The following is a 13079-nucleotide window of genomic DNA, read 5'->3' on the forward strand; positions in this document are numbered from 1 at the left end:
TTCACGGTTGATAGTGAAATCGGATGCGCATAAAAAGTGTATGCACTTTGTGCAAAATATAAGCGTTATACAGTTTGTTGCACACTAAACTGCAGACGATGCTACATCTTAGCGGCCAAAGTAAATCCTGGCAAATGTGTGCAAATTAAAAGAGAAGAATTCGCTGTATTGGTAAACCGCATGCGCATCAAGTGATTTTGAGGATTTCGCGATTTACACGCATTTCAAAATGAACATTACCCGATACAATTTTATTTCAAGATTATACCCCATTTAAAGGAACCCAACATTTATTTGAAAGATATCCATATCTTCTGCTAGATGTTAGCGTGTTTTCGAGAAGTGATTAGAATAAAAAATGTGATTTATTGCGTGAAATTGAACTAAAATAGAAGAAAAACTCCGAACTATTTTTCTTACATTTTGTTCAACTAACTCACAAAATAAATTTTAATAAATATTTTCTCTTAAAAAATTTTATAAATTTCCTCAATATATTTTTTGTTTTTTGCTATGATATGCAAACCGCTAAACGGATTTGTATAGTTTTGGTTTCATTTGAATCTTCGCGATGTTTAGATTACCTACATATTTTTTATATATTTTTCAGATGCATGAACAGCTTGAATTTTATTAGAACAAGTTGTAAAGTACCAATTGTTTTGTATGCTTTCCTAATTTCCGAGAAAATTTACAACTTTTTCACTAAAGTTATGGGACCTCAGTAAACATATAGTATGTAGGGAGCCCCTAATTAAGAGAGTTTCTCAATATAATGATTAGAGTCTTTTAAAGATTTTTTTCTTTTTATCAGAATTGAAACTGCCATAACTTTTGCGCGCAACAACCAAAATTAGTATCTCGAACAGATTTAAGAATAAGATTTTTTCCCAATCTATGTAGCAAAAATCTTTCATGTAGCTTAAACAAAATGTTTTAATTTTTTTTTATAGAAAAATGCTGAGGGTATAAAGCAGCAATCGTTGTCATTGTGTGAGTGCATGGTTTTTCAATGAGTTAAATTGTGTGAGTGGAGAGAAACTCTCTTTGCTTGCTCGCGAGTAATGGCGCTGCCGATGGCCGGTATAAACACACAGGAATAAGAAACACTTTCCTTTTCCCCCCTCAAAGGGAGTGAAGGAACCCGAAGAGCAATTCATCATACTTTTATGGCAGTTTATTAGCTTCCTACCGAAATTATAAAAATTTGCATATCGTTTCGCTTTTTTATTGTTTCTTTAATTGAAATGATGGTTTTTATAGCCCATGTATGTTTGGACAAAATCTGTTGTAGACAATTTGGAGTCGATTTAGCCTATCCGTCCGCCTATCTGATTGGTGGGCACGATAACTCTCGAACGGAGTAACCGATTCGGTCCAACATTTGGTATTCGTAACATTTTGTCAATTCTTAGTTTAAGTTAAAAGATCGTCCATATCGGACCACTACTTCAAGGTCAGCGATTGCAAATTTGTTTTTGGGGGGATGACAGCGCTTGGTCAAGTTACCGTGTTAAGGCGTGATGATTTTTTTATTTACTTCCTCTCGTATTTCCAACTCAGTTCCTTCCCTGACCTTTTCGCCCATTTTATCTTCAACCGTAGTAAAAGCACCATAAGATGAAATTTTTTAACATCCAGGTATTCTACCAAAAAATATTGCTTGTCCTTCTTTTGTATTGCAGTACATTTCGTATCATCTATTTTAATCAATAGACACGCAGAGTAGAAATATTGTTCAATAAATCATTATCTGAGGACAAAATAGGGCAATTTAGAAATCTGAGAGTATATACGAGTATTGTTGCTTACACCATATAAATATATTGTTGCAGCAGTAACATTTTTAATTTATTTTATATACCTTATTTAGGTCATATTTCATCTTCGCGCTGAAATTATTTGTGGTCTGCTTTTCATCGGCCTGAAATAATTTACTTTTATTCGAATTTCAGGTATAGATTGACATATCTCGGGCCTTTAAATGTTCGACGGGATTCCCGCCATTAGGTGGGTTCAGTCGGTCTTGTTTTCTTCTTTACAGTAATATGTGTTGACTCCTTGATCGAATTTTCCAAAGTTTTTACTAACAAAAATGATAAATATATGTATGTAGCATTGAAAAATTCTGAATGTTACCATGCTTCGAGCTGAGTCCTGAGCATATTTATTTTAATTCATACCATATTTAATTTAAAGCCCCCAGTCAATTTGCATTTTAAATAAAATATGTTTTTGTGCTTATGCTAAACTCTATTACATAACTTGTATGGATATGAGCGGGCAAGTGTGTGTGTGTATACCCTAATTAATAATTATTTCGCTAATTATTTATCTTTATGTTGCATAACGAACTTCAGTTTAATCCCTATAAATATTCGTTGAGGAAATATACAATTAAATGCTATAAATATATTTTGCAACTACTTGAATATAATTCATTTACCGCTCCATTTAGTTTTTTTATAATTTATGTCTTGTTTTTGCTTATCCATTTTTTCTCTGATTTGCTCTGTCTCCACTTTGTTCCACTTGAATCACAGTTCAACTATATTTTTAGTTTAATAAATAAATCCTTTATCGTTTTTTTCGTATCATTATTAACTATTGTATTTGTTCATAATTAGTAATCAATAAAAAAATCTAGAAAAATACGAACAACTTTTTTGCAATATTCTACCCTCTATTCAACTACTACTACTAACTATTACTACTCTTTGGCAACTTCCTGCTATTTATTTAATTCTGTTCCAAATGAAAATTGAATGAATTCTTCTTCCTGTTCATCTATTTTTTTATTATTTGTATATTAAATAACATGAATAAAAATTATTATAATTTTGAGAAAGTAATAACTCATAATGAGTTATTAATTAGTTATAACATTGTTTTTATGAGTAAAGTTTTAATAATTGTTTTTTTTTCAATTTCAATTTATTCCACAATTTTAGTGCCACCACGTTGGATTGTAGAACCAAGCGATGCAAATGTGGAACGAAATCGTCACATAATGTTACACTGTCAGGCACAGGGTGTACCAACGCCCAGTATTCTTTGGAAAAAGGCAACAGGTAAGTTCGAAAAGATATACATATATGTCCAATAAAACTTTGGGGTCCACATGGGCCAGATAATTGTAAATTAATGCAAATATTGCTGCATTACCAGTAGGCTTAAAATTAATGGGTTATTTTTTTAAAAATTGTACAAGGCAAAATTGCTTGCTTTACTAAGTAATAAGTAATGAGTACGGTGGCACAGAGATTGTGGGTCCGACAACAAAATTGAGAGTTGTGTGTTCAACGCTCACCATCGGCAAACAATTTTTTTGTTAACACAATTGAGGCGCTTACCGTCAAAACGGCCTAAGCCCAAAAAAATGGTTCTGAAAAAACGAAGTTAAAATAAAAAATTATGTTTTTAAAATATTTTTATTATTTTTTTATTAAGAGTAAATAAATATTAGTTGTAATATTTGTTTTATGTTAATCATAAGGTCTTAATTAATTTAGATAAAAACTGTATTAAACGGTTAATAAAAAAATTTAAGTGGCTTAGGCCATTTTGAAATCCATTAAAAAACTATATTGATTGGAACTGAGGGTTAGGCCATTTTGGCTCCATTTTTTAAAACTTTCAACATATCTTCAGATATGTATGTATATAATAAAAATTATTTTTAGAGTTTTAAATAATACAATTTAACAATTATTGGTCTTCTTCCTGAATATCTTCTTCTTTGGCTCTCGAATTTGTTCTTAAATTACACTGTGCAACAAAATGGAGGTAAAAATCTGGGGCAGAGATAATTCCTTCTGGAGATGAAAGCCCTTGGTGAGTATATTAAGAATCCCAAAGGACAGACCCGCCGTGAGTCGAACTTCCGCGTTATAGTGTGATCAAGTTTTTGCTAGAGACCCTGTATGACATCAGGAATTAGCGTTATATCTTTGATCACTGTTGTTTTAGCTTATTTTTGAGATGACATGTCCGCAGTCAAATCGAATGAGGATTATTTTCGTAGAGCACTTCGACCTTCTAACTCGCTTCCTTCAATGTCCTTTTCGTCCTTTATTTTAAGACACGCTATAAAAGTACCACAAGATGACTTTTTTCATGTGCAAAAATGTCGCTCAGAAAATTTTAGGTACGGCTCTCGATTTTGTCGCGTTTCGTAGTCTTATTGTGCATTTACCCTGTTTTTGTTCAGAAAAAGACTATACTTTGTTTTTTGTATATTCGTTACAGAACATACAAAAACACAAAACACAGTTTTTTCTGAGCAAACAGGGGTAAATGTCAAAAATGCCTATGAAAACGCGACAAAATCGATTAGTTGTAAATGAGAGCCGTACCTAAAATTTTCTGAGCGACATTTTTGCAGAACATTTCGAAGCTGAAAAACGACATCTTGTGGTACTTTTATAGCGTCTCTTAAAATAAAGGACGAAAAGGACATTGAAGGAAGCGAGTTAGAAGGTCGAACTGCTCTACGAAAATAATCCTAATTCGATTTGACTGCAGACAAGTCATCTCAAAAATAAGCTAAAACAACAGTGAACAAAGACATAACGCTAATTCCTGACGGCTTACAGGATCTCTAGCAAAAACTTCATCACGCCATAACGCGGAAGTTCGACTCACGGCGGATCTGTCCTTCGGGGTTCTTAATATACTCACCAAGGTCTTTCTTCTCCAACAGGATTTTTCCGTGCCCCAGACTTTCACATCCATTTTGTTGCACAGCTTATGAATGATTTGTCTTCTTCCTGAATATCTTCTTTTTTTGCTCTCGAATTTGTTCTTAAATTATTATAAAATGAATGTTATATAGGAGATATGAATATCAATATGATCTGAATAACAACTTCTTGAAATAAAATATTTATGTTATCTGAATATTTGTAGTGAATTGTAAATGTTTTTACATTTTGGAATTTTGGGGGATTTTAAATTTATCAACAGATTTTGTATGTAACCTTTCTTTTCTCCTACGAACTTTGCCGGACTTTTCGCCCATTGATGCTGTTTAGGATTTATTATCGTCAATGCCCCCTATCGTTATCCTAAAGCGATCTAATTATAAAAGTTAAGAGAATGGTAAAGTCGAATTCTCCCGCTTATTGAGACTTATATGTATTAGTTTTGCATGGACGATGGAACGTTGAACCTTACCATTTAAGGAAATTGATCGGGGCGCAACCACCGTTGTCTCGAAAACTAATTTGCAAGCCGATGCACTCATAAGTTTGGCAAATATAGCGATTATAAAACAAAAGGCCCCCAAATTTCGTCTACAAAAATATAAAGCATTTTGGACCACGGGACTTTTCTTAACATTTGCTGAAAATTTCATGGAATTTAGTTCAGTAGTCTTGGAAAAGTAATGCATTGAAAAGAGTGCACGTGGTCACCAGCTTTCAAAATAAAACATATTTAAAACAAGTAAGCAAAGGCTATAGTCGGACAGGGCCGACCATACGATACCCTACACCACTACCTGCGAGTTAGCTTTCAGCAAATCAAAGTTTCTTTTGGACAAATAAGCTCATTGTAAGAAATAAATTTTTGGAGTCTGCAACCTTATCACATTAAGTTTAAATAACAATATAATAATTGTTCCACAAACATCACAGAAGGGACAGGGCGTGTACCTCGATTCATATTACAGCAATAGTATGGGGCCTACTGTTTATCGCCGAGTCCGAAAGGCAAGTCTTAAAACACCACCTGTAGTTGAGTAAATGGTTGAAATACTCAGAAAATGTCGCCAACTTTACTGAGGGGTATTTTGCCATAGTTGGAAATTTGATGTTTGCTGGCCGCGAATCGAACGCCCGACCTTCAGCGTGCAAGGCGGATGTGCAAACAATTGTACTATGGTGGCACCAATAAGTAATTTTAGAATGGACATTTAGTCTGGACCTAATTTTTTGCATATTTTGACATATTTGCTAAACCATATGCAAGACTTTGAGCCCTGAATATCCCATCGAATTGGCTGAAAGTTTGTACTAAGTATTCGTTCGTCACAAATTTCGACCTGAAATTTATCGATATAGGTCCAGGGGTTCATATAGCTCCCATAGAACCGTACCTCCCGATACCCGGTATTTTGAAGGTTGTGGCCTCAATATCAAACTGAAGTGGCTGATATTTTGTATTCAGTCTTCGTTGGAGGTAAAAAAACTTTCCACCTGAAATTTGTCGTTATATGTCCACGTCTTCATATAGCTCCCATAACCAGAACCTACCGATTTTCTGTACTTTGAAGGTTATGGTCTCAATATCCCTCCGAATTGGCTAAAATTTGGTATAATGGCGTTCATATAGCTCCCATGCAATGAAAACTCCCCATTTTCGACATTTTTAAGATTGTGGCTCTGGTTACAGATTTCTCTATTTTATTGACTTGTCTGAAGTGAGTTTCAAACCGAAAAATGTACACATAAACATTTTAGAAGATATTATTGAAATATATGTAGCATACGAAAATATGTGAAATACAGAAATTTTCCATAATGAAAAATAATGTTTGCATATGCATAATTTATACATTTCGCATATGTGATATATTTCGATTGGAATTTAATTAGAAGCCAAAAATATGCAAATTTTACAAAAATAGGTGTTGCATAAAATTCCGCTGTCTACATATCATTGAGCTGATATTAATCGGGGTCCTCCCATTGATATGAGAGAAGGCTCCATTGTCCCTACTGGGATGTTTGTGGAACAATTATATACAGTACATTTTAAGAAATATTCTTAAATTTGAAAATTGGCGTGGTTTAGCAATTTCTGCTACATCTTTAAATTTTGAACAATTGGACAGGTAATATTATAGGGTTCCACGCAATTTGTAAGAACTGGGAATTTGTCTGTCATGATAGGGAAAATTTGTAGCATGGGAAGAAGATGTGGTTCTCTTCACAAAACTCATTATATCTTAGGTAGTAGATCCGTTACCAAGCACACATATTATTGCAATTTTCATCAGAGGAAAGATCGGTACCTAATTTTTCATATATAGGCGACTTTGCTGGTATATGGCCTCCAGGGATTCAAATATGGACCAAAAATAAAATGTTTTTATTTAGCATACAAAAGTAATGGTCCATTGCACCCGCTAAATAATATCAGATTATCATCAAAAATTGTAGGCATCTTCTTCGACCTAAACCCCTACCTCGTGCAAAATATCGTGACTATTGATCTATAATTGCGACGTCTAGTATGCTTTTGATTACATTACAAGCAAAACACTCGATACATTAGGCTGTAATTCTGTTATCTGACCACATAAATCAATATAATTGGCATTAATTGAAAGGGCAAGAATTGTCCTTCCAAATATTATTTATGTGGGCGGAATGTGTGGTCCAGGAATAAAGATATTACCGGTATATTAAAAATTTTCACAATTTTCACACAGAAGTTGTGGTCCATTTAACCCTCTAAACATCATCCGATCACCATCTCAAATTGCAAGCTTCTTCTTTGTCATATAATCTTACATGATTTAAAATTTCGAGGCGATCGGACTACAATTGCGACATACAGAGCCGCTACAAAATCGGATAAAAATTTTGTTTTTGGTCCATTTCACCCGCTTAATATTTCTCGATCATCACCAATAAGAATAGGGATCTATTCTGATCTGAACCCGACCTCCATACAAAATTTCGTGACGATCGGTCCATAATTGCGGCCTGGAGCGTGTTTACAATTTATAATGGACAGACGGACGGACGGACGGACGGACAGACACACATCTCAAAATCGCTTTATCTCGTCGAGATATGAAGATTGGTATACCACTTTGGGGGTCTCCGGCGAATATTTCGCGGTGTTACATGAATTTTTACCAAAACAAACTTATAATACCCTTTTCCACATTGTGGTATAGGGTATAAAAAGTGGGCGTGGTCCGGTATTTTGGCTTCAACCTATTGCCTCCCAAAATTTATGCTAAAACTGATGTAATCATGAGTTTGCCTTATACATATAGCGTTTTAAAGAAAGGAATGGGAAAGGTACCCCACCTCCTCTGAAATGCCTAAAATATACATAACAACGGCAAACATTGAGCTTTTGCTGCAAATTTGATGGAAATCGGTTTTTGCAGAAAAAAAATACATTGAAAATTGAAAAAAGTAAAGTTTAACTGGGGGCCATCGAAAAACTCTTTTCAGCATGTAGTATCACCAGGGTCAAATTATGCAATAGGGATTTTTTGTATATATTTTTATATCCTTCACCCTAATATGAACGTTATAATTAAATTTGTTATTCCGTTTGTAACACATAGAAACATTCGTTGGAGACCCTATATATTCTTGATCAGCCCAAAATAGCCATCTGTCCGTCTGTTGAAATTAAGATACAGCTCGAAATTTTTAAGATAGAGCTTTATAATTTGGTATAGAAATTTCTATTACTTCTAGGATTAAATGTGAGCTATATCGGTGCACGTTTTGATATAGCCCCTTACAACGGCACCTCCCGATTTTCGGTATTTTTAAGGTTTTAGCCTCAATAACCCATCGAAATGGCTGAAATTGGATATTTAGTCTTCGTTGGGGGTATACAACCTTCCACCCAAAATTTGTCGCTATAGGTTCTTAGCCTCAATATCCCACCGAAATGGCTAAAATTTTCTATTTATTCTTCGTTGAGGGTACAAAACTTTCCACCTGAAATTTGTTGGTATAGGTCCTTATAGCCCCCATAGAATGATAACAATATATATAGAATGGTACCTATATATAGCCCCATAGAAAGGTACCTCCCGTTTTTCGGTATTTTGAAGTTTATTGACTCAATATCCCCCGGAATGGCTGAAATTTGGTAATTAGTCTTCGTTAGTTTCCACCTGAAATTTGTCGGTATTTGTCCACGTCTTTATATAGCCTCCATAGAACCTCGCCATTTTCGGTATATTGGAGGTTGTGGTCTCAATATACCTTTGAAATGCCTAAAATTTGATGTCTAGTCTTCGTTGAGGGTATAAAACTTTCCACGTGCAATTTTTAGATATGGGTCCCCATAGAACGGTACCTTCAGATTTTTGGTACTTTGATGGTTGTGGCCTCAGTATCCTCCGAAATGGGTGAAATTTGGTATTTAGTCTTTGTTAGGGGTATACAACTTTTCACCAGATATTTGTCAATATACGTCTTTTTATAGCCGCCATAGAACGTCACTCACGGATTTTCGATATTTTGAAAGTTTTAGCCAGGGGTACAAAACATTATAACTGGTACAAAACATCCCTTGGAAATACCTGTAATATTTAGTCTTCGTTCGGGTTATAAAATAGTCCTGCAGAGAAATATTCTTGTAGTTGGACCACATTTTCGTATAACCATCATAGAAAGTTACCACCGGATTTTGGGAATTTTGAAGATTATAGTCAGATTGTCCATCCGAAATAATTGAAATTTCAAATGAAGGCTACGTTTAGGATTATAAAATTTTGATAAAAAAAAGACTTTTCGGTATAGGACCACGTTTTCATAAAGCTCCAGTAGGAAGTTTCCTCCCGATTTTGGTAATTTTTGGAAAAAAATTGTTTCAGAAAATTTGGAGTACGATAACTCCCCAACTGAAACACTGCTTTGGTCCAAAATTTGCTCCTCGTAATATCTTTTTCAAACATAGATAAAGTTCGAAGAGGGGTCATATCGTTCCATTCTTTTCGGCACTTCCCCCTCAAAGGTTCACAATTTAAATCTAACCGAGTTGATCAACAATATAATGCGTACACTGTACATATCGCCAGTGAATAATTCTGCCCTGCGTTATATGTCATTATGTCGCTTTTCGAGGTCAATAATCATCTGGTAATCATCACGAGCATTCGGAATTTGCACGGCAAACGACGGCAAACTTAAGAGGCAATTGTCACAGCTCTCCCGATATTACCATTGATAAATTAAGGGTCCTGCAATCCTTCATTCTCCTTACTATTAATGAATGACGTGTCCATGCAATCGACTGAGACCCTCTTCTTATCATCGACTTTAAAAAACTCTTACCGTTGTACTTTTATGAACTATGAAAGGGCTAATTGGGAAAGGTTTAGAGAAGAGCTAATTGGAAAGGTTCAGAGAATTTACAAATTACCACTTCAGAAAGCCTTTTCCAAATTGCCCAACATGGCCCGAAAAGTGTAAAAACCCCTAAGGAAACATGTGCAGTGGCTGGTGCGCACGATGACTCTCGAACGGATAAGGCGATTCGGTCCAAAATTTGGCCTTAGTAATATTTTGGGTGCCATCGTGGTGCAATGGTATGCACGCCCGCCTTGCACGCAGAAGGTCGGGGGTTCGATTCCCCGGCCAAGCAACATCAAACATTTTTCAACGGTGGCAACATACCCCTCAGTAATGTTGGCGACATTTCCTGAGTATTTCAGCCTTGAAAAACTTCTCCACAAGTGGTGTCTTAAGACACGCCGTTCGGACTCGGCGATAAACGGTAGGTCCCATATCTTTGAGCTAAATATGAATCGGGGTGCACTCATTGATATGATGAGAAGTCTCCCTTGTCCCGTATGGGATGTTGTGGAACAATGTTTTGTTGTTGTTTTTAATATTTTGTCCAAACTTTGTTTAAGTTCGAAAATGGACAATATCGGCCCAAAAAGTTCACAACTTATCGTTAATATGATGTGCCCGATAATTTTCGAAGGTAGTGACCGATTTGGTCCAAACTCAACACATCGTAATATTTCTATGAGATATAACTCAAGCACGAATATGGACTGCCCCTCCTTCGAGTTCCTCTCACACAACATTTCGGAAAGAGAAGTTTAAGAGCTGCTATCGAATCGCTTTGATTCATTTTGCAACCACTTGTATTCGCTGCCCCCATTACGACGGTAAAAGTTTTTTCAGAGGCATGTCCATTCTTCCTGAAAAATCCCGTATGACACTATGTGTAGTGGCTGGAGCGCACGATAACTCTAGAACGGATGAACGGATTTGATCCAAAATTTGGCCTTCGTAATATTTGTCCAAACTTAGTTTAATTTCGAAAATGAAGAAAGAAACCCATATGCAAAAATATATACCAGGATTTGTGGTCTAAAAATCACAACGAAATGGCTGAAATGTGGTATTAAGTCTTTGTTAGAGATATGAAACTTTACACCTGACATTTTGTCCGCATGGGTCCACGTCTTCATATAGCCCGCATAGAACTGTACCTCCCGATTTCCGATATTTTGAAGATTGTGGCCACAACCTCACACTTAAATGGATGACATTTTGTATAAAGTCTTCGTTGGGAGTATAAAACTATAAGCCTGAAATTTGTCAGTATAGGTCCATTATTTAGTAAGTATTTTTATACCCTCCACCACAACATGGAAACCCCATAAAGTATACATATGTATATCGCTCATTTACTCAAAGAGTGACACATCTCCAAAAATCGAGTTTCGAGAAAAACGCGTTTTAAGTTGGCGATTGAAATTTGACTTCCCAACATTAAATAATTATTACATAAAAACTGAAATAACTACTTGGACCATATTTTGCAAACAGCTAGCCAGATATCAGTGATAAATTGAAGTATTTTAGTTCTTCATAAACCCAAAAAACTTTTGTGTTGTGTGAATTATGTGAATTTAGCTGTAACTCGTCGAGTTTTAGAGATACCAGCATAAAAATTTGACACAAGATAAAGTAGAAGCCGTGGAAAATAGAAATTGCTAACTCACAAAACGCATTTTTGAATTATGCCACTCTTTGCGTAAATGAGCGATACATTCTTGATCAGGGTAAAATTCTAAGTCGATATCACCATGTCCGTATGTCCATCCGTCCGTCTTTGAAATCAATTTTTATGATTGAGCTTTGTAATTTGGTATAGAAGTTTCTATTACACCTAGGATGTTTGGCATTACAAATGGGCTATATCGGTCCACGTTTAGCCCTCATAGAACGGTACCACCCGATTTTCGGTATTTTGAAGGTTTTTGCCATATTATCATACCGAAATGGCTGAAATTTTTTACTTAGTCTTCATTTGGGGGTACAAAACTTTCCATATGAAATTTGTCGGTATAGGTCCACGCCTTCATATAGCCCCCATAGAACGGAACCTCCCGATTTTCGGTATTCTAAAGAATGTGGCCTCAATATTCCCCAGAAATGGCATGTGTTTAGTCTTCGTTGGTGGTATACAACTTTCCCCCAGAAACTTGTCGGTACAGGTCCACGCCTTTGTATAGCCCCCCCCCCCCCCCCCCATAGAATTGATCCTCGCCATTTTCCGGTATTTTGAAGGTTGTGGCCTCAATATTTCACCGAAATGACTGAAATTTTGTTTTTGGGGTATTAAACGTTCCAATGAAATTTGTCGGTATAGGTCCACTCCTTCATATAACCCCCATAGAATGGTACCTCCCGTATTCGGTATTTTGAAGGTTGTGGCCACAGCATCCCCGGTATAGGTCATCGTTTCGATATAGCTCCCACAGAAAGGTACCTCCCGAATTTTGTAATTCTGAAGGTTGTGACGTCAATATCCCACCGAAAGACTGAAATTTGTTATTAAGTCTTCCATGGGATTATAAAATATTCTGGAAAGGAATTATCAGTATAGGTCGGCAAGTTCCTATATCCACCCTAGAAGCGTACCTCTTGGTTTTTGGTATTTTGAAGGTTTTACCGAAATATCGGAAATTTGTTACTTAATTTTCTTTGAGTCAAAAAACTTTCCGTTTTGATAACTCCCGAATTTCAGTATTTTGAAGGTTAGCCACATTGTTGTACCGAACTTGCTGAAATTTGTTATTTAGTCTTATTCATAAACGAAAGGAAACTAATTGTTCCACTTTTCTTCAATAAACCTCGTGGTGGAGGGTATAACAAGTTCGGCCTGGCCGAATCCTTTGGTAACACAAAATTTTAAAGTTTTTGTCTAAGTGAAGCTTAGAGTCTGTTCGAATATCCTTTGGAAAAATTATACCGATGCTACTCCGTGTGGTCCCGTTAAGCGATATTATTTTTTTTTTCGTGGGCAAGTTCACGTTTCCTGACATAGTGGTCAATAAACTCTAAGCGAGA

General features: G+C 35.7%; 1 protein-coding gene across 1 annotated transcript in view; it reads left to right on the forward strand.

Moving 5' to 3' along the window:
- The window catches only part of LOC141402985 (cell adhesion molecule Dscam2-like), a 261395-nt gene that overhangs the window by 195874 nt on the left and 52442 nt on the right, over window positions 1-13079 (forward strand). Inside the window, exon 11 of the mRNA XM_073985115.1 lies at window positions 2952-3071. Coding sequence (XP_073841216.1) covers window positions 2952-3071 — 120 coding nt within the window. The remainder of the gene's footprint in view (window positions 1-2951; window positions 3072-13079) is intronic.

This window comes from Musca autumnalis, unplaced genomic scaffold, assembly GCF_047663935.1.
Source record: "Musca autumnalis isolate F117 unplaced genomic scaffold, ASM4766393v1 scaffold_4, whole genome shotgun sequence".
NCBI lineage: Eukaryota > Metazoa > Arthropoda > Insecta > Diptera > Muscidae > Musca > Musca autumnalis.